This window comes from Poeciliopsis prolifica, unplaced genomic scaffold (genome assembly GCF_027474105.1).
Source record: "Poeciliopsis prolifica strain line A6 unplaced genomic scaffold, Auburn_PproV2 SCAFFOLD019, whole genome shotgun sequence".
Classification (NCBI taxonomy): Eukaryota; Metazoa; Chordata; class Actinopteri; order Cyprinodontiformes; family Poeciliidae; genus Poeciliopsis; species Poeciliopsis prolifica.
This window is the reverse complement of record NW_026562394.1, coordinates 8795724-8818240: the sequence shown is the minus strand read 5'-3', so window position 1 is coordinate 8818240 and position 22517 is coordinate 8795724. Positions and strand designations below refer to the sequence as shown.

Below are 22517 nucleotides of genomic sequence, written 5' to 3'. Positions count from 1 at the left end.
AACAAGAAGAGTTGTGTTTATAAGTAGAAAACAAACCAAAGACTCATGATGAATCTTGAAGTATGAGTGAGTAATGGAGAAGGATTTCATCTGTGGAAAAGAGACATGGATGTTTAAAACTTGTTGCGGCTTGACTACTTTCAGTCAGTTCTGTACTTAGATGGATTTTCATCATCATGCACCAAGTACTTTATGAGGAACGCCCTTAAATTTAATGCAACCCAACTCTACCCTGAATTATGCTTAAAAGCAAACTTCACCAGTAGAGGAGAGAAAAGAAAGCTGGCCTTGTCCCCCTGCCTCGGCCATATTGAACTAGGGCTGAAAGTATTCGAGTACCTCGACTATTAAAATTCCCCTGCCTCGAAGCTTTGTTAATTCATGTTTTATTATTTAGCGCATCATTTTCCGGCCGGAACATTATCTGCCTTACACTTAGCTCTCACTTCCGCCTCTGAGTTGTTGACGAAAGCTAACTGTTAGCAGCATAACGTCCAATCTTCAAGTTCAAGTGCCAGCCAGAGGGGATATGATTGACTGATGATAAAACACGGGTTTCCATCGTTTTGGGGGGACCAACGGACATCCTTGAAACGACTGGCGCGATGCCTGGTGCCATTTTCCTCCGGGAGCTGCTGGTTCAGGGCGAACGGCGGGAAGAGAGGATAGACGGAGGAGTTGACGCTCGCAGCGTAAGTGTAACTTTACCGACGAACCGCACGATAAACTTAATATATTCCGGTCTGAACAAACGGGCGGCGGTACATGGCAGGCAGTTCGGTCGTGTCTTCATCCACACATTTCAATTGTCAGTTTACCACTTCCACACTCACCCCGTTACAGAACAGAAATTTAATAAGATGTACAAGACCGATGTCAATAACTGTAAACTCAATTTAAAAACAAAAATATATAGGAATGCATAAATGTACCGTCAGAGGCCTGCCTGTCTGAAAGTAATGTTAGCTAGCTAGCCTTAGCGAGTAAGTAATCACTAGTGATGGGTCTGACGACACTGTAATCACGCAGGATAGCTAAAGCATCATTAGCCCCTGTTTTTGCGATTTTCCTTTATAAAGAACCTTAATGCAGAATAACACTGGCTGTGATAGGTTTAATAAAATTAGAAAACTTACAGAAAAAGCCCGTGATGGAACTGAAGTAGCAAATGAACGATGTAATGTAAGAAACCAGTCAGGCAGGAGTGGATAATGAGGCAGACTAATGCCAGAGTAGCTAATCAGATGCAATGAGGAACAGCTGTGGCCGAACACAAGCAAGGGAAAGAGAATGATCAGCACAGAACTAAATCTAATTCCTTTAAGAGTATAACAGAAAGATAAACTAAGGAACTAAACACAAAATAATCAACAAATAGAGCAAACACCATTCTAAAATGAACAGAGGGAAATAAACTAAATTTGGCAAGACCAAAATGTTAACACACAATGATGAAATTAGCAAATCCAAAATAAAATCAAAACCCAAACACTAAGGATTCTGACAGTTTTTTGAAAATGGATAAATAAATGTATGCCTGTTTCCTACCAATTTGTAGCTGCCACCAACAAAGTAAGTCACAGTAATAAGCTTTATTGCTTTTATTTTGTAATTCCACTTACAGTTAAAACTCACCATGTAAATGCTACCAAACCCCATCAATGCATCAGAATGTCAGCTACTCATGGCTCTCATATTAGGCAATACAAGCATTGAAGAACCTGTAATTGCAACCCAAGTTGCCTTTTGGGGTATGCAAGAAAAAATTATACATAAATATATAGACGACTTTTTTTATCTAATATATCGTAGACAAAAAAGTGATTTAAAATCTCTCCAAAAATAGGTATTCTTGTATACACTGTGGACAGCACAGAAGTAGGACCATTTGCTGATGGGTTTGGGTTCTTATGTCATATTTAATTCTGAAGATGGAACTTGGACGTGGCAATAATGTACAAGCCATCTTTGCTGTTTTTGAGTAAAATGGGGAAGAGGCACTTCCCCATTTTACCAATGTTAGCAATTCATGCTAATAATAGTGTGTTTCTCTGCCTTTTGTACTTTTAAACTGAAAGGTTGCCCAAGGTTGAATTGCACATTGTTAAGCTCATGCAGGTCCAGTTCAGGGATTCTGGAGAGGAGGGTGCCCCCCGCCTCCTCATCAGAGGGGGGGACAAGTCTTGTTCAAAATTATACAAAAAGGCAAATAAAACTTTCTGAGGGCAAAAATGATTAAAGAGTAAAACTGGCAAGGAAAAAAGGGAAATAAAATAAGTTTACCTAAATGTTTAGCTTCATATACAAATAAGCTAGTTTAAAAAGAAGGGATTCCTTACCAACCCCTCTCCCACACAAGCCATTCACTGGTTGAAAATCCCTTTTTATAAAGAAACGCAAAGGCTCAGCTTGATGCCCCATGGGTAATCTGCTTTTATGTTTTATATTATATGCCACATCTAAAAACACTCATAATAAACTTCTCTGCACCCTTCTAACCCATAACGCTCTCATTTACATGCCAGCGTAGGCAGTTAGAACACCACGTGTCTGGAGCGTTGGGTAAATAGCAGCTTCTCTAAGGCAGAACACTGCTTGTGGTGCTTGTGGTTCACCACATCCTCTTGTAGTTCTAACATAAACACGTTGTCCTGACGCAGTTAACCGCAAGGGCCCCACCGAGAGTACACTCTGACCTTCTTCTGGGACCTCGGTGTCAACAAAGATTATTTAGCAAGCTGAAGACATTCTGTACTCTACATGTAATGTGCATCAAGGCAACGGCTGACGTAGTTTGGTGTGATGTTGTTGTTCTGCAAGTATGAAAACAGTAGTTTGCGAGGCGGCGTTATCCTTTTCAGCCTTTAAGTAGGATAATTATGAGGAGTAATAGAGACAGATAATGATAAGAAAAGCATGCGATGTCTCCGTTGAAGCGTTAAAGGCGTTTGGCTGAGTCTAAACTATGAGACCTGAGCTGATAGCTCTGAGACGGTCAAGGTCAGCAATAGTCTGGTGTCTCGACGTGTTGTGTGAAAAAGCCTCTGAGTGATGTCAGATGGCTGTTCTTTCACAGTTGCTATTTCCTTTGCTTTCACGAGAACAACTGTGGCAACTTTAGTGTCTCTTTGTGAAAAAGAAACTTATCTATTGGCTGCAACCTCTAGATGTTATCAGTGCGACAGCAACATAAGAACTAAGACAGGCTTGTTTTCTAGGTGCTGCTTTCTTGGTCATTTGGTAGTCGCTTTTAAAGACTGAATTTACACATCATTTATTTAATTATTACATTGTCTATTAATTATTAATGATGTTTGGGTTAAAGTAGGTTTGGGTTATGAAAATTGTCCTAAGCTTTTTAACTGTGATACAACTGCAAACCTGTGAAGTCATGGCTGTTCACCTAAATTGAGAGACCTGCCAAGTACACCATTAATCAGATAAACAGCCAAGAATACAATGGTGACTCTGGAGGAACTGCAGAGAGCTAAAGCTCAAGTGGAAACAAAAATGTTGACAAAATTAAAATTTTTATTTGCATAAAACTTTGTGGTCAGATAAATAGCCCTGGTCACGAGGCATGGACAGCGACAGTATTAACCTGTTGAGACAAACCATACCCATGTTTTTGGCAATCCTCTGACAAGGCAGAACCAAGACCCCAACGTACATCATTCAAAGCCGAACAGTCGTCATGTCGGCACATTCATATTCGCACGTTTCACATAACAGGTGCACACCACCTGCATCCTCTGTTTTGCTTTAAATAAACGGTCACAGCAAACACCACACTTTTCTACAGATCGATTTGCGCAGTGCTCTGTCGAAACGGTTCGATCTGGGCCTGGTGTCAAGCTCGGCAGGCGGATGCCCAACAAGAACTTCGGTGATCTGCACAGAGTTCTGAACTGGAGCACCTATCAGAGGAATTGGAGCTGAGAAAGACCTTTTCATCCAACATCAGTGTCTGACCTTGAAAATGTGCTTCTTTGACGACTCTCCGAAACGTTGTGGAAAGCCTTCTTAGAGGAGTAACAGCTATTATAACGGCAAATGGTAGAACAGTATCATAATAGGCCCTACAGATGAAAAATGGAGTGTCACTAAATCTTACATTTGTATGAAAACAAAAAAGTTAATATTTTGTTCTGATACAGTTCATTGTGGATTACAAGGTGAATAAAAGCTGCAAGCAGCCTCGAACGGCCCTCGCAGCCAAGCGCGCTCCGGCCTATTGCCACCGCGGGGTACTAGCAACCGTCGCCTCACGTCAGCCACCACAGAAGCTCTCACGCAGTTTTCAGCTCCTCCGCCCGCATCGCGGAAGCTGTTGCTCAGTTTCCATCACGCTGGCCACGTGCTAACACAGAAGTTGTTGCGCAGTTTCCGCGCCCGTCCACCAGGCGGTACGCACTGATGCGTTCGGAGGCGCTCCTTGACGATGCAAAAAATGTGGTGCAGATTCATTGGTTTAGCGAGGAAATATAGCTGGCGGATTAATGTAGGACGCGCAGTGGAGCCAAAAATATATTTCAATGCTGTTGTTCTCTTTAGAGGTCAACAAAGGTCATACGTATCCAATTTGGCGTCAGTCGGAAGATCCACGTGTCATTTACAGCCGATCATATGCACATGGCGAAGTACTACAGTTGGTCATTTTTCATCATTTTCAGCTGTGTTTCTAAAGCACTCTATTTCATTGTTGGAGTAATTCTTACTCAGAGTGGCGAATTACTGAAATGGTTTGTAAGAAGTAGAAAACGCTACATTTACTGCATGATTTAATTCAACAAAAATTATCTGAGACATTTCTATCCTTTTAGAAATTTCATGGCAACGCTCTCACAAAGTTTTCACGCCCATCCGCCCGTGGATCTGTCATGGTGGAGGAACACTGACACCTACTGGCGAAAAACTGATATTGTTCTTCATCCTGTTTATCTGCTGTTTCATTTGTGGAGCAATACTGACCCCAAGTGGCGAATTACTGAAATGGTTTATAAACGCCAAAAATGGGATCAAAATCTGAACTTCAATCTAAAATGGCCGACTTCCTCTGGGGTTTAGACCGTCGCTCCAAGAGACTTTTTTGTAAGTCCTGACATGGTACACACGTGTACAAAGTTTCGTAGTTGTAGGTTAAAGCATGGCTTGGGGCTGATCATTTAAAATTTTCTAGGGGGCGCTATAGAGAAATTAGGCCACACCCTACAAATATTGTGATGGATTCCTGTCGGGGAGTGGATGAAGATCCATCCTTGTGAGTTTGGAGCAGCTGCGCCCAAAAATGTGGAATTGAGAGCCAAACGTATGGCTATGGCGTTACGGGTCACTTCGCCACGCCGCCACGCCCAGCTGCTCCATCGAAGCTGGTCGGGGTTGGAATCCTCAACACACCAACATGTCTTCTGTGTCTGGGCACAGTTTCATGTTGATGAGGTCAAAGGGGTCAGATAGCGACCGTTCAGAGTAAAACATGACACTTCCTTTTCTCAGGGGCGTGGCCTAAGTGATGTCATCATTCGACCATAGGGTATTGTAGGACACTCGATGATGATCAATCACAGAAACTCTGGTGCCTCTGTGAGTTTCTGTGTAGGAGATATAGCAGTTTATTTTTTATGGGGAGTAGGTGAACTTTGACCCCTGCTGACCCCCTTCAGCATACTCAAAAACTCACCGTTTTGATAACTTTAGATGGGACATGCCTTATGAACAGACTGACGGAGTTTGAAGCCGATCAATCGAAATCCCTAGGAGGAGTTTGATCAAATACGAAGGCTGTAAACCGCAAAAATGGGTCAAAATCCAAACTTCAATCCAAAATGGCTGACTTCCTGTGGGGTTTAGACAATGGCTCCAAGAGACTTTTTGTAAGTCCTGACAAGGTACACACGTGTACAAAGTTTCGTAATTGTAGGTTAAAGCATGGCTTGGGGCTGATCATTTAAAGTGTTCTAGGGGGCGCTATAGAGAAATTAGGCCACAACCACCAAATATTGTGATGGATTCCTGTCGGGGAGTGGAGGAGGATCCATCTTTGTGAAATTGTAGCAGCAGGGCCCAAAAATGTGGAATTGAGAGCCAAACGTATGGCGATGGCGTTACAGGTCACTTCGCCACGCCGCCGCACGCCCACCTACTCCATCGAAGCTGGTCGGGGTTGGAATCCTCAATACACCAACATGTTTTCTGTGTCTGGGCACAGTTTCATGTTGATGAGGTCAAAGGGGTCAGATAGCGACAGTTCACAGTAAAACATGACACTTCCTGTTCTCAGGGGGCGTGGCCTAAGTGATGTCATCATTCGACCATAGGGTATTGTAGGGCAGCCGATGATGATCAATCACAGTAACTTTGGTGCCTCTGTGAGTTTCTGTGTAGGAGATATAGCAGTTTATTTTTTTACGGCGAGTAGGTGAACTTTGACCCCTGCTAACCCCCTTTCAGCATATTCAAAAACTCACCGTTTTGATAACTTTAGATGGGACATGCCTTATGAACAGACTGACCGAGTTTGAAGCCGGTCAATGGAAATCCCTAGGAGGAGTTCGATCAAATACGGAGGCTGTAAACGGCAAAAATGGGCTCAAAATTGGACCTTCAATTCAAAATGGCCGACTTCCTGTGATACTTGCACTATGACATTAATTGTAAATTTTGAGCATCTTGGGAGCTCTACAAGTGTACCAAATTTCATGTCTCTACGATGAAGTAAGTGAATAGCAAAGGGTCCTTTGAAAATTTCTAGGTGGCGCTATTCAGCCATTTCTTGTGGAATTTTTGCGACGACTTTAAAATACGTAAATTTGAAACAGGCTTAAGGCCTCCGCCAAGTTTGGTGAGTTTTTGAATATGATAAAGCCCCCAAAAAGCCAATTCATTTGGAGGGAGAATCGTAATAATAATTAAAGCTGCAAGCAGCCTCGAACGGCCCTCGCAGCCAAGCGCCGCTCCGGCCTATTGCCACCGCGGGGTACTAGCAACCGTCGCCTCACGTCAGCCACCACAGAAGCTCTCACGCACTTTTCAGCTCCTCCGCCCGCACCGCGGAAGCTGTTGCTCAGTTTAAACTTCTCCAACTCCGGTCCAACAGAGCCTTCTTGCTCAAAAGCGTGGTTCGGATTTGCAACTCCAAAATCCAAGCAAAATGTTGAGCGTAGTCCAGTTCTGTGGCTCCAAAAAGCAGGCAAAATGTTCAGGAAAACTTCGCAGCTCCAGCTGTCGCCGGCTGACTGTTATTACGTAGCGTCGATCTGTTTTCTCATTGATGGAGTACCACTGCCTCCTGCTGGGGCAATACTGGTATTGCACTAGCAGTACCAGTATATCGCCACAAGGTGCCAGTGGTACTCCATCAACACTGACCCCAGTGTGTTCTTACTTCGCTGTCATAAGTTTTGCTGAATGACTTTGTTTGTATTATTTCTAGCAAAAATGAATGAATGTTTGTACTTTAACCCACAAAATAAACTTATATATATATAAAAAGTTATAATAATGTATATTTAAATAATTAATAACAACATAACCTATGGGCTGATGTTTTCTAGGGGGCGCTATAGAGAAATTAGGCCACGCCCACCAAATATGTGATGGATTCCTGTCGGGGAGTTGATGGGAATCCATCCTTGTGAGTTTGCAGCAGCTGGGCCCAAAAATGTGGAATTGAGAGCCAAACATATGTCGATGGCGTTACAGCTCACTTCGCCACGCCGCCACGCCCACCTGCTCCATCGTAGCTGGTCGGGATTAGAATCCTAAACACACCAACATGTCTTCTGTGTCTGGGCACAGTTTCATGTTGATGAGGTCAAAGGGGTCAGATAGCGACCATTGACAGTAAAACATTACACTTCCTGTTCTCAGGGGGCGTGGCCTAAGTGATGTCATCATTCGACCATAGGGTATTGTCGGGCAGCCGATGATGATCAATCACAGAAACTTTGGTGCCTCTGTGAGTTTCTGTGTAGGAGATATAGCAGTTTATGTTTTTATGTCGTGTAGGTGAACTTTGACCCCTGCTAACCCCCCTTCAGCATTCTCAAAAACTCACCGTTTTGATAACTTTAGATGGGACATGCCTTATGAACAGACTGACCGAGTTTCAAGCCGATCAATCGAAATCCCTAGGAGGAGTTCGATCAAATACCAAGGCTGTAAATGGCAAAAATGGGGTCAAAATTTGAACTTCAATCTAAAATGGCCGACTTCCTGTGGGGTTTAGACCATGGCTCCAAGAGACTTTTTTGTAAGTCCTGACATGGTGCACATGTGTACAAAGTTTCGTAATTGTAGGTTAAAGCATGGCTTGGGGCTGATCATTTAAAGTTTTCTAGGGGGCGCTATAGAGAAATTAGGCCACGCCCACCAAATATTGTGATGGATTCCTGTCGGGGAGTGGATGAGGATCCATCCTTGTGAGTTTGGAGCAGTTGGGCCCGAAAATGTGGAATTGAGAGCCAAACGTATGGCGATGGCGTTAGAGGTCACTTCGCCATGCCGCCACGCCCACCTACTCCATTGTAGCTGGTCGGGATTAGAATCCTCAATACACCAACATGTCTTCTGTGTCTGGGCACAGTTTCATGTTGATGAGGTCAAAGGGGTCAGATAGCGACCGTCCACAGTAAAACATTACACTTCCTGTTCTCAGGGGGCGTGGCCTAAGTGATGTCATCATTCGACCATAGGGTATTGTAGAACACCGATGATGATCAATCACAGAAACTTTGGTGCTTCTGTGAGTTTCTGTGTAGGAGATATAGCAGTTTATTTTTTTACGGCGAGTAGGTGAACTTTGACCCCTGCTAAGCCCCCTTCAGCATACTCAAAAACTCACAGTTTTGATAACTTTAGATGGGACATGCCTTATGAACAGACTGACCGAGTTTGAAGCCGATCAATCGAAATCCCTAGGAGGAGTTCGATCAAATACGAAGGCTGTAAACGGCAAAAATGGCCTCAAAATTGGACCTTCAATCCAAAATGGCTGACTTCCTGTGATACTTGCACTATGACATTAATTGTAAATTTTGAGCATCTTGGGGAGCTCTACAAGTGTACCAAATTTCATGTCTCTAGGATAAAGTAAGTGAATAGCAAAGGGTCCTTTGAAAATTTCTAGGTGGCGCTATTTAGCCATTTCTTATGGGATTTTTGCAATGACCTTAAAATACAAAATTTTGAAACTCCCTTTACGCGTCCGCCAACTTTGGTGAGTTTTTGAAAATGATAAAGCCCCCAAAAAGGCCCCTCTTTAGGGGGGCAGAATAATAATAAGAAACAGTAGGAAAACAATAGGCCTTCGCAGCGCTTAGCTGCTCGGGCCTAATAATAAGAAACAGTACAGAAACAATAGGCCTTCGCAGCGCTTAGCTGCTCGGGCCTAATAAAAGCATTCATTTATTGTGTTAGCCTGTGAAACGGAAAAGGACATCATTAGTTGTCCGGAGGAGATTTCAAGTTTTCTGAAACAACGACATGTTTGAAGAGGAGGTTGCATCTCTCCTTTTGTTCCTCACCTCCACATCCACTCTTTAAGAGTGATGAACAGCTCAAGGGAGAAGTAATAAAGTGTGAGCAAAGGCCTCTTCCATAACACCAGGCTGTCATGGTCTTCCCTGTCTCTCTGCTTCTTCTCCTCTTCTGGAAGATCTGAGTCTACACCACAAAAAACACACAAATAAGAGGAGAGTTTTGCACATTAAAATAAAAAGGTTAATGATGCACAACTCATACCTAAGTGTTTTAGCACTAATGGACAAACAAAGGTATTGTAAACCCATTAAGACCTTAGATGTGTCCAAATATTTGTTTTGCTCATTCTGTAAGTCAGATGGATCCCAATAAAACTTGCTGTGACATGAGGAACTATGTAATTTGATGGGATGTGAATACTTTTTCAGGGCACTGTATCCTGTAAAGTTCCCTACACTCAGATGTTGAACATTTGTGTTCAGTCTTCATGGGTTTAACGTTCGTGTTAGCTATTGCCCAGCTGTAAATTAGCGTTACCTGCTAGTTCTCCGTTTTTATGCTTCTTGTCACCAAGACGCCGCTGAGGTTGCTGACTTTCGACCCCGCAGTCTGCCATCATTCTCTTTCCACTGACAGGGAGTCCTGCTGAGGCAAGAGTACGGGGCTCAGCATCACGCAGGCTGCTCGCCAATCTGACACAGGTCCTAAACAAACACAGACTCACACGCAACTACGCATCAGCCCAGACTCCTCTCAACGAACCTCTGCCGCTCTCCGGCCAAGCAGCCACTGTTTTCCTGCTGTTACGTCCCTGCGTTTTACTGGTAACTCTATCTGGAATGTGTGTAATTTAACGACTGCTTTGAGTGGCATATGGCACTGACACTGAGAGCACATGAAAGAAAGAATCCTTGTGTTTTCCGTGCCTTCACCATCTTGCAATAGATATTTTTTTACACGGTCTCTCCGAAGGGAAAGGAATTTTAATATTCTCTCAATAAACTGAAAGAACACTCAGAGGCCATCCAGTTAGTCAAAACCATATCTTCACAGTCAGAGGTTCATATATTTGTCTTTTGATTTGAGTACGACTGTCTTCAAACCATATGACTTGGAGTCAGACCTTCAGGGTATCCTAGTATGTTTCTGTTCTTGTTTCTAGTGCAAATATTTTAGTACACATGAATTAAGACAAAACTAACTTTTTAGTTAAGTAACCTTTTGGCAAGATAACTTGCTTTAGGTCACTAATTCCTTAATACTGATAGAAAAAAAATACTAGTTCCACTTGCAGAACATTTTACTTCTGAGACGAGGAAAAATGTCTCTGTTAAAAATGTAATAATCTACCTTAGGAACTAGTACATTTTCATGAGTATTAGAAAATTAATTAAAACAAGCTCCTTGCTAAAACGTTACTTTTGGCTTATTTCAGGTTTACTATTATATTTGTACTAGAAAGTAGACCAGAACTTGTGTTTTTGAGTGATGCTTCTGACAATAATTTGCTGGTTTGGTGGATGCACCAATAAATTGGCCTCAATTTCCTTAATTTTGTGAGATTAGTGATCAACCAATACTTATGTGAAGCTGGTCTTTCCCACTGATCATACCTACTTCAACAAAGGCTTAAAAATCCACCACTGTCCCTCTTTGCGAGAGCGGTTTGACAGAGATCCACCCACCAGGTCATGTCTGGCACATTTGCAGGGAACAATAGTCACCCCACTGTTGCCAAATCAGTCGCTTTACTTGTGCATTTAGCAACATGTCAGACAACAACAAAAAAAATCAATATCAGCCAAAATGAGAATCAACAGGTCAGGCTTTTTAAATATCAGTGACCGGCCAGAAAACTACAATCGGTGCATCCCCATTTGCTGGTATTTTGACCCATTCCTCCTGACAGAACTGGTGGAGCTGGAGTCAGGTTTCTACGCTGCCTTGTTCCCACACACTTTTTCAGCGTGGTACGCCAATATTCTTTGGATCTGAGATCAGCGCTTTGCAATGGCAGTGCCAAAACGGTTGCTTTGTTGTCCTTAAATCACCATGTTTAGGCTCACTTTCCACTTAGAAGACCCACTTGCACCCAACCTTGAAATTAGGCCTCAAAATTTCCAAGTAATATTCCTTCGTCATGATATCATCTACTTGGTGAAGTGCACCAGACCCTTCTTCAACAAAGCGCACACTCAACACGATGTTGAGTGTGCGCTTGAAGCTTCCCAGCCGAGACGGTGTCCTCCCCCCTTTATCTTTCAACTGCATGAATGGTCGTTACGCTACAGCAGCTTAGACACCAAAAACACTCATTTCTGGGACAAGCGAATCCATTTCCTTCCTGCAAAGTGTGATAGTTTGACATTCCTGTGCTGTTGTTACTTGCATATCATTGTTTGAACAGAGACACTCTCAGGTATCTGGAAATCTTACCCAGATTTGAAGCAGACTTAAGGAGATCCATAACTCTTGATATTTTGGCTGATTTCCTTATGATGTCATATAAGGAAGGAGTGTGTTTGAAGTGCAATGCATCCACATTTAACACAAAATGTTAAATAATTCATTCTCAGAAGCTTAAAAGTCATCATGGGTTTCACAAGTTGTTTAAAGCTATAGGATGTGTGGGAATTAAAATGTTCCTTTATCATTATTGTGGTATTTAGGGAATAGAGATAATGTTGGTAATCCGGTGACCTAAAGATCTGGACAAACTTTTGTCAGATTTAATTTCAGAAAGGACAAAAAATAAATAAATCTCACAATAATTTTTTTAGGGAAGTCTTTTACAGGCGTTTGGGTTTCTGGAGTCTCTTTTACCTCAGGAATCTGTCAGCACGCAGTGAGTCGGGGATTTCTGACTCCGAGGTATGCAGCTCACCATATGGTGGAATTGTCAGTTCCTCAAGCAAACACTCAGACACATACGCGGGACTAAAGTTCTGCGTCCTGTGCTCTCGGATCGTGCCTATGCTGGGATCCTCCTTCAATACTCTTTAACACAAAGTGCTTCAAGCATGCAGGACGCGTCATCAGGCTGGGGCTGAAGCTTCAGATGTTTTATTTTTCAACAGTTCTCACAAGATGGAGGAAAATTCAGCTTCTCCATGTTTCAACACTAATCGACATATTTGATGTGTATGGATCGTTTTTTTATGATGGCATTTGACAAGACTTAGTGTTTACTGCTTGTTTCACCTCTGGTGACTGTATGATGTTTGAACTGCTTTGTTGCAGAAATGTGCAATAAAAAATAGGTCAACTTGAACTTAAGCTTGACTTAGTGGAGTCTGAAACGTTTCTGTCAGTGTTTATAGAAACTGAGAAATTTTAGTAAGAGCTAATGGGTAAAAAAGAGCTAATTTATAGACAAAATAGCTATAAAAATGCTAAAAGTAAAAGTCTGTTCCTTTTACAACATACTGAATTACTTTATTATCCTCTCCCAAAGATACAGACTTTCTTACTAATATTTAATGTCATCGTCTTGCAAAGTTTTTCTTTGTGTCAGTAGCTCCTGCTCTATATTTCTGATCCACTTCAAATCTTGGCTCAGTTTAATCAATTTGTGTTCAATCTGTCTCGTAAAGTTCCTTGAACTGATATCTATAGTAAACAGAATAACTTTTAACTGAATAATTGGGCTCACACATAAACAATGACAACATACTAGACTGTATGTGCTGAGGACAAGAAAAAGCATCAAGCATCATCCAGTTGTATGAAAAGGTTTTTGAAAATATTAAATTAATTGAGCAAGTATCTTCAATTCAATTTCTTGGTAAACTGCTGATACCTGATACATATTTAAATGCACTTTATAAGTACAAAATATATTTACATAAAGAATGTAAATCAACGCAATCCAATCACAAGACCTTTTCAAAGAAACCCAGTCAACTGCATAAAGTCTCTGATTTTGTGAGAAAATGGTAATCAGGAGCTTGAACCTGTAGCAGCATAAGCCTAAGTCGCTGTAACAACAAGGTTTACCAAAAAACGAAAGTTTTAAGCCAACATTTTTAGCCTCACAGACAAAAACTAGGAGCTGCTTCTATAGCAGCATGATAACCCAAAGATCTGCCTCCCATTTTACTTTTAGAAACTATAAGAACCACCAGTAAAGTTGAGAGCGAAATGCTTGTTGGAAACATCTGGACCAGTCAGAGCTCTGAGGTTTGATGGAGCCAGAACATAAAGATGGATGTCTTTTTTTTAAATCTATTTTGCATTTAACAGGAGCCGGTGAAAGAAGAGTCAACATTGGGTCAACGTGATCTTTTCCGTGAAATTATCCCAAATCTTGGGTAAGCTGAAGGGTTTTTAATGAGTTTTTGGACGTCCAGATATTGAAGAATTTCAACAGTCCAACCTTGAAGCAACAAACTCATGAACCAGCTTTTTTGCATCACTGTGGGGCACAATATCTCTCATTTTGGCAGTATTGCTAAGGTAAAATGAGGAAGTTCTAAGATATGGAATTCAAATGAAATAAAAAAGAAAGATGTATAGATAGATATGTGTGTTATGTGTGCTGCAGCAAGCAGAGATTGATGCTTATTTGAAATTGCTTGTAGATAAATGCTGAGATTTTTTTCTTGAGGTTTGAGTTTAGACTATTTCACCTTGCAATCATATGAATACCATTATAACACAGGTGAAAATAATAATTTTAAAAAACATGACGTATTTCGGGACTCTGGGCTTTTGAAAGGAACTGTAGACAAAGGCTTTTCATCAGCTTTTAACTCTGCGGTACACACCACACCTTAATAGTTGTTCTCAAGAAACCCTGTAATTTATTTCTTTTAACACTGCGAAGCAAAGCAGGTGTTCGGGAAAATGGCTCAACAGTGTGCGTTAGCGTAAAATATCCCGGTTCCAACTTCAGTCGTGAGAATAGTCCACGCAAAAACACGTCCCTGTTTACGTGGCATATTATCTGGGATAAAGAACAGCTACTTCACCAAAAGCGGTGCCTAATAAATTGTTTCATAACACACCACTCCTGGCTGCGAGAGGCACAGTAGCACCACCCTGCTCCAGAGCTTGCGCAATCCCTCTCCTTCCAAAACAACCCGGACCTGTTGAGTAACTCCGGCATGGGAGATAACACCGACCTCAACGGAGGACACATACAAAAGTACAGGATGAGGAATTCAATAGGCTGTAATCAGGTTTCAAACAGTAGCAAACACTGAAGGGAGTTTATAAATTCACCAGAGTGTAAAGCAAAGACGGGCCTTGTGTAGGACAGCGTTGCATCGTGCAGAGAGAAAACTCACCGTTCAGCTTGTGTTTCTTCCTCAAGGACCTCTGAGCTCAAATAAAGCCACTGTGTTGGAGCTGTACTGCTAATATAGGGCAACAGTATGTTAGCCATGAACTGCATCATATTTAGAGTACAGGGTGTGGTGACGAAGGGGGCCTGCCAGGGATACAGTACTGATACAGGGTGGGTGAGGGAGAAAGGGGGGGCTGATAGAAAAGAGTCACAAAAAGAGGGGGAGATTTCATCATTTGCCCAGTCCAACCCCAAGAGAGCCAGTCTAATTAAAGGTCTATAAATAAGTGGATGACTTTCCTGGAGCATACTTCAAACATGCACCAGTTCTCTGCTGGGCTTCTCGCAGCGAGGGAGCGAACGGCAACTGGGCAAAGAGAGAGCAGCGAACTCCCAGACTGACCACAGGACTTCGCAGTTTTCAGGTCAAAGCTGTCGTCCTCAGATGTATTTCAGTACGCCCGTCACCCTGCCGTGTTTCTGCCATATATTCATTTCCTGACATGCGAAGACATCCAGCTTTGTACCCCCATGCTCCGGCATCGCCTTTCCGGGTAACTGATACTGTAGAACATGCAATTTGATCTCCGGCGAAGTCGGTCTGCCATGGACATTTGTGGCGACATGAGCGTCACGACTTTGATCCATCATAACCACAGCACATATGCGGCTCCAGAAAAAAATGGAGCTGGTTCTTTTACGTGAAAGAAAAGTTATGTCAATTAACATAGAAAAGCCCTTGTAGAAAAGCAATACTGAATCATAAATCAACCATAATCATACGTAGACTGCAAACTAAATATTTAGCTTACAAGCTAAACAGTTAGCACTACGGAACCCCGTTTCTGCCACTCCGAAAACAAAAAAACTGAAAAAAGAAACAAATCATAATTATGACTTAGTTATCACATTAATATCATTATTTTGGGATACAATCTCATAATAATGAAATAGCCAAGTAATAATTATGAGATTTTTTTTTCAAGCAGATTGGCAAAAATGGGCTTCCATAAGCTACAAATTTAATATTTAGCAAGCAACCAAAATATTCATCTCCAAAATGTTTATTTAGAAAGCTAGCTAAATATTTAGCTGAAAAGCTAAATACTCAATGTCGACATTAAAGAACATTCATTCTCCTCGGCATGCTGAATGCTTGAAGTGCTTTCACCAGCAGATCTTTGCAACCAATTTTCTAATCAATTTCGACAATATGTTGTAACTGATTAACAGAGCACTGGACTTTCTTACCACTTGATCGTTCGCTCTTCAAGTATGGGAAGGGATTAAAATGACACCATGATGCTACTGCAGAACCAACCTAGAACACATGCCCGAAACAAAAAAGCGGCACAGCATACCAATCACAGGAGAAAAAAAATCACTGCATGTTTATTAGACTCAAGAGAGGCAGATTTTCAGACAGCTCAACATATGTGGTAGAATAAGAGTGTTACAACAGCCCTGGATTTATCCACAGTTTCTGCAGTGCAGCAGGCCACACCTGGGTTTCATAAAACAAGATCTCAATTCTGATTTTCAAGCTTATGGAAAGATGAAACACTGAAGAAGGCAATGACTCCTTTATAAGTTTTACCCCCATTTGTGCAGAGCGTGCATATTGGGGTCAGCAGACATCAATATCGTGAACCTTTTGAAAACAAGAAGAGGCTGATATGTGTTGCAAGTGTAGCCTCTGCTGGCTGCCTTGACTCAGCGCCACTCAAATCCGATCAGTTTCCATTTTCTTAGAAATTCCCTGTCATGTGTTCCGAGGAGAAGTTACTGTAAGGTTGCTGAGTGCGTCTGAAATTAGCATTGGATTCAAAGGCGGGTGACCTCAGAGCAGAGATCGTTTCTGCAAAAGCTTCGATTCACCCGTATTTTCTTTAGAGTTGGCTTTAAATGGGCCAGACTATCTGGTGCGTGCAATTTGTTGGATGCGTTTTGGATTGTTTCCCAACTTCAGAGGTCAGGTTGGAAAATGAACATTAATACATAATTATACAACAATGGAAATATTTGTGTCCCTTACAATTGTACAAGATTTGTGTGCAAATATATCACGGAACTTGTTATATGTTTCCGTGATATATCATTTGAGCTACACAAAGTATTTTAAAATGGCACTGCTTTCATTTCATAAGGGAGTAGAATAAACTCCCCTATAAGATATATGGTCAGCCAAGTAGCCTCTACTACTGCCACCTACTGGTGTGTTTGTGCTTTACAGTTTCACCATAAAATATGGAACATATTTTTCTTGACACCAAAATCACTGTTTCTCGTTTCTCTCCCACCATGTACTCTGATTACGGATAATCCTCACTTCCCCCCACAGGTAGCAGCGAGGTAGCAGCGATAGCCAACACTTGACTCCTTCAACGTAGCTCAACTTAAAGGCTTTCAGTGTTAATAGTGTTCATAAGTGAGGAGGTTTTAATACAGCGTTCATCAACTGTGCAGCTGCTGAAGCTCCCCTGCTGCTCTGCCTGAGCGGTTTATGAAAAACAGCCCTTATTTTCCGTCGTATCAAAAACAGAAAAAGGGTCGATGTTTGGATTGTAACCCAGGGAGATCCATTCGGATTTTTCAGCCATGTTTGAACGCCCGAATGCAGCTGTGAGGTCACGGGGAATGGAACCGGGCTCGGTGAAGTCACAGCGCAGAGCAGAGCCGGCTGTGACGCAGAGAGGTGAACACAGGGCAGTTCGGTACACTTGAGACAAACGCAAACCGGGGAAGCAAAATGGAGGAAGCTTACATTGTCGTCGATGACGAGGACCCCGCCGCCGTGTGAGTGTCCGGCGAAACCCTATGCTTGTTTTTTTTTAACTGAGCACTAATCAACTTGCATGTATTCTGGTGTTCTATGCAGAGAAATCAAAGACCTCATGAAACGATATGACCTGGCTTTAAAACAACACAGACTGACAAAGGAGCTCTATGAGAAACTGGTGGATCAAGGCCAGATAACAGAGGAGCTGATGGGAGAAATGGAGCAAGAAAATCAAAACCTGACCAACAAAATCAAAGAGTAAGCAAGAGCAAAGTCCATCAAACTTTTTGTTTGGTTTGTTTTTACAGAAACGATGACATTGAAATCACATAAGAAATCCAGTTTCAATAATGAGCATGATGTTTCTCTTAAAGAGCCGTTCAATCAGATTCAGATTTATTTGTATCCCAAATGGGCAATTGATGTTACAGCAAGTGCAAAAAAACAAAAACAACTAAAAGACAAAGTATCAAAAGTTTATTGTTTTCAGGTTAAGAGAACAGACAGAAAATGAGAAGCTATCAATAGAAAAGAATAAAGAACTCATGCGTCAGAGAGATTTAGAAGAGAAAAAAGTTAAGATTAGAGAAATGGTAAGTGATAAACCTGAAATGTGTCAATTACAGTTCTGGCAGATTTACTTGTATCCATGCCGGTTGTGTGACTTTGTTCTGTGTAGGAAGATTATCTGCAGAAGATGAAGGAGGAAAATCAACTGCTAGCTGTGGAGGTACAGGAAGATTTCTCACAAACAAAGTGTCTAGAGAAACTGACATCTGCTAAGGGCTTGGTAAACTCTAACACAGCATTATAGACTGCAGAGAACCCCCCAACAACTTTCAGATAAACCCGTAACCCGGGCTGACCCAAGGCTTAGCTCCTCTAGACTAGCCAGCAGTAATTAGCAATCACCTGGTGGAACTCTGTTGATCTCATCATACCCCGCGAAACACTGGCAAAAGTATTATTAAAGAGTTAATAGAGGAGTGACATTATGACTCCGGAAAGGCGGAGTTTCAGAAAGAGCAGGAGGTTTTAAAGATTTTAAGGCGCTACATTTTTCTTAACTGCATTTAAATGTAGTATTTTATAACTGAAGGTAACAGTTACTTGCTATGAAATGGCACTGCGTGCCTAGATAATAATAATAATAATAAAGCTGCCATTTCAACAATAACCATGCAGGAGAGGTTATTTTGTGAACTTTTACCGACACAATTCATTTAAAACTTACATATTAAGCCATTTAAAACAATTCATCTATGTGGAAACCGTCAAATCAAATTGAACAGTGTCCTCATTCTCAAACAGCAAATATAAAAATGTTAGATCTATTATTTGTGCCAAATTCGATCGTTTACTATTTCAGCTCATTTGAAAACAGAAGGCATTAATAAAACGACCTATAAAACTGTTCAAATTCTCTGTAGTCAATAGGTATTTGTTAAAATATATATATATATATATATATATATATATATATATATATATATATATATATATATATATATATATATATATATATATATATATATATATATATATATATATATATATATATATATATGCTTCAGCTGGAAGAGCTTTCAAAGAACCATCAGGAGGAAACAGCTGAGAATATAATCAAGGTGAACTTTTTCTTCATATCAAATCATCTTACATCATTTTGCCTCTTGGATGAATCACTTTTGTTCTTTGTTTCACTGAATAATAAAGGAAAACCAGAGGATCCTGGCAGCCCTACATAACAAAGACGCCCAAATAGAGAGAGTAAGAAAACTGCAGCGAATGATTCTGGTTATGAAAAGTCAATTAGATCCACTTTTAACATGACCAAGGTGATTTAAGGAAAGCTTTAATCGGAACGTCTCTCCGTCAGCTGTCTGAGATGGAGTGTGACAAGAAAAAGAAGATCGACAGATATGTCGGCATCATTGAGGTATCTATGAGAATTACAGTTGTGTGACAGAATCTCGAAACGCTCCATCCCCGCGATGTGTCGACGTCCGATCTCTCTGCAGGAGCTCAGAGATGAAATTCGCCTCCTGGAGAAGAATCTGAAAGACATGCAGGAGGAACAGATCCTGTGAGTACCGACTCGTCACCTCATGGTGACAGAACCGCAGAACGAGCTTCCAAAGCTTTGCATCCTAAAATCGGCTGAGTTCGTCTCGTCTTCCGTCCTGTTTTTCTTTGCTTTTTACAGGACGGTGGTGAAATATGAACCAGGCACAGAGGTCCTGCATTCAGTGGTAAAGAAAATATACAACTACAAATCTACGTCAACATGAGATTATTTCTCTCGAATGGCCGTTTAAAATCATAACCATGTTTCACACTGAAACTGTAAAAACCTCTTATTAGTGGGTTTCTATAATTCCTTCTTGTACTTTAGTACTGCAAGTGATAACTGTGATAACTATTAAAAATAGAAAACAAATAAATAAATATTTACCTGAGAATTAGAACAGTTGTAGTTAGATTTGTACAGGTTTTACAGCTCTTCATCAGTGGAAGTCAATTGAAAAAAAAAAAGAAATTGACAAAGCTCTTAGTCCTAATCTGGAATTTTTGGGATAATTGGATTTTTTTTTTTAGATGAGTTCCACTTCATAATTTCCCTATGGTTTCCCACATCATAATTTGACGAGCATTTTAGCAACTATTGAAGATTGTCGTTGTCCTCTTCACGGCCGTCAAGGGAAAAATAAGTTGCATCTTAAATCAGAGGCTTCTTCAAATTCACCGTAACACAGACTGCTAGGGGAGGTCCTTCCTACCCACAGCCATCAGCATCTACAAAATCTGAATAATTTGCATTTAATTTCCCTTTGGGATCAATGACATATTTTTTGAATTAAATCAGTATGTTTTGTGAAGCCAGTGCTGCAATCTGCTGTTGTCTTTGCAGGAAGAAGATGACTACAAGGATGACTTGATCGCTGTAACCTCAAGAGAATGGTACTTGCATCCCACAATATAGAAAAAAAAAACACTCCCCAAATCTAATTAAAATGATTAATTTTAATGTATATTTTTTAGTCCGTTCAGCTGGCTGGAGTTCGGTGTTCGGATCCTGAAGAGAGGAGTCATGGCAGTGGCATACATGATTCTCTTCTTCATCCTTTTTGTAGTCATTTTAGTTCTCCTGGTGTCCAGCTGCAACGTTTCTGACTCGAACTGCAACTTGTGGATGGTAGCGTTTGAGTTTCTGGAGCCCTACGGAGAAGTGAGCTACGTTGTTACTCCTGTTTTTTGATCCACAGACGTGGTACAAGCCATGGGAATGGACAAAAAGAAATGTGTTGAAATAAAACCATAATAAAAATGACAGTTTCTGTCGTCTTGGTGCTTTATGTGGTGGTGGAAGATTGATGCACACAGAGAATGTGAGATACACATTCCAGGACTCGTACCATTAAATGCTTTTAGAAAAACCACTGAGTAGCTTCGGGTGTGGAAAACAATTTAATTATTACTGGCAGTAATTTCTAAATTAATTAAATTTAGTTTTTTTTTTCATTTAGTTGGATAAAAAATTCTGCACAATAAGAGTTGCCTAATGTGTTTTTTAGAGAAAGCCAAACACTCACTTTTACTTTCTTCAACATCCATATTTTTGAGGTTCACTACATTTTTAGGTTGATTAACTAAAAGCACTGTAGTTGGTGACTAATAAAAATAATCCTCAAAAATAAAGCTTGTAAAATAATTGTGTGAATAGCGTAATACTATATCCACTTTTCTTAGTGAGATTCTTAAACACCCTCACTTTTCCCACAGTTTGCTCAAAAGTCTGGTCTCTTGCTCTTGCTGGGTTCGGCCCCTCCTCCCTTCTTCTGCTTTTTCTTGAAACCTGACACTGGTTTGTCCCTCTTTAAGTGCCTCCTGCCTTGTGGCCTTCGTCTGATGTTCGGCTTGTGCTGCGGCTACAACACAGATGTTATCTGTTTGACGCTCTTGAATCCTGAAAAAAGAAACCTTAATTCAAATTGTATTAACATTCTTTCTCAAAATTTTACACACAAATAGCCTATTATGACAATGTGGTTTTCTTTTCTATTTCTAATTTATTAAAAATAGAAAACAATAGACTTCAAATGTACATATTTGATGTCTATCGTTTACCAATTGCCAGTGGTGTGATTGGCCCAGGCTCCCAGCTTTTTCTAAAAACACGAAAGAGCAATGCTCAGCCTGGAGGGGTCAGGGGGCAAATAAAGCTTGGCAATTGCATTCACTATTTTTACCGACCAAAATGAGGTAAAACCTCAAAGCAACCTTTCAGACTGCAGAGGATCACTAACCCAGAAGCTCTGGGAGAGAAATGGTATCTTTGGTTTTATGAAAACCAAACTAGTAACACTTTATTTGACTGGGTGTGCATAAGACTGACATGACACTGTCATAAAGGTGAAGGAGTCTTTATGAATGTCTGAGATTGTTGTCATGACGTGTCATTCGGTAAATAATGACACTTTTCATACAAAGTTGCGTCGCCGTATCTATAGGTAATGTTGTGTCCAAGAAATCTGTCTGTAGTTGTCCTAATACAATAGATGGCCCGACAGGAAGTAAGCCTTCCAAAATGAAACTAAATTTCACAATAAAAATGATCTGATCAAATGTCAGTCTTCTTAACTACATATGATAAAATAAAAAACAAACCATTGTACAAATAACTTAAATATTACCTATTTATGGCTCTCACACAAGTCTTTAGGGCTTAACTTTGGTAACTTGACAATGCTGAGAGCAGCACTGCCAGACAAGACAAGTTTAATAAAAAAAGACAAAATGCAAGAGTGTATAGTCAATGGTAAATCTGTGTCCAGCGATTTATCTAGTGCAGTGGATGTCAAAGTGCTTCACATGTTGGCGACATTGCAGCCACAGCTACCCTAGGGCAGCTTGATAGAAGCTGCTACACAATCGGCCCCATCGGACGTCTGACTAACAGCGGGCAAGTCA

The 22517-nt window shown here is 40.9% G+C and overlaps 2 protein-coding genes across 4 annotated transcripts in view; one reads left to right on the top strand and one right to left on the bottom strand.

Annotated features, from left to right (window-relative positions):
- Positions 1 to 14898, bottom strand: part of LOC129368594 (vacuole membrane protein 1-like) — a 75219-nt gene extending 60321 nt beyond the window's left edge. The window contains exons 1-3 of the mRNA XM_055043639.1: positions 14769 to 14898; positions 10018 to 10122; positions 9525 to 9663 (exon numbers count right to left, since the gene is read on the bottom strand). Coding sequence (XP_054899614.1) covers positions 9525 to 9663; positions 10018 to 10099 — 221 coding nt within the window. The 5' untranslated portion in view covers positions 10100 to 10122; positions 14769 to 14898. The remainder of the gene's footprint in view (positions 1 to 9524; positions 9664 to 10017; positions 10123 to 14768) is intronic.
- LOC129368598 (structural maintenance of chromosomes protein 4-like) lies at positions 501 to 20879 on the top strand. 3 transcript variants are annotated; one of them, XM_055043642.1, is made up of 12 exons: positions 502 to 692; positions 17388 to 17563; positions 17646 to 17804; positions 18037 to 18139; positions 18226 to 18276; positions 19121 to 19174; positions 19263 to 19316; positions 19426 to 19485; positions 19568 to 19632; positions 19753 to 19798; positions 20458 to 20507; positions 20589 to 20879. In XM_055043642.1, exons 2-12 carry the CDS (start codon positions 17517 to 17519, stop codon positions 20803 to 20805), a joined length of 906 nt encoding a protein of 301 aa, XP_054899617.1. In that variant the 5' UTR covers positions 502 to 692; positions 17388 to 17516; the 3' UTR covers positions 20806 to 20879. The 3 variants fall into 3 exon arrangements, with proteins under 3 accessions (XP_054899618.1, XP_054899617.1, XP_054899616.1); XM_055043641.1 differs by having other exon boundaries at positions 17364 to 17563; XM_055043643.1 differs by lacking the exon at positions 19121 to 19174 and having other exon boundaries at positions 501 to 692; positions 17364 to 17563.
- The last annotated feature ends 1638 nt before the right edge of the window (positions 20880 to 22517 follow it).

Coding starts and splice junctions, on each gene's coding strand:
- LOC129368598 (XM_055043642.1), top strand. CDS start 17,517: ATGGAGGAAGCTTACATTGTCGTCGATGACGAGGACCCCGCCGCCGT. Junction 17,564..17,645: donor GACGAGGACCCCGCCGCCGT/GTGAGTGTCCGG, acceptor TGTTCTATGCAG/AGAAATCAAAGACCTCATGA. Junction 19,317..19,425: donor AAGACGCCCAAATAGAGAGA/GTAAGAAAACTG, acceptor TCTCTCCGTCAG/CTGTCTGAGATGGAGTGTGA.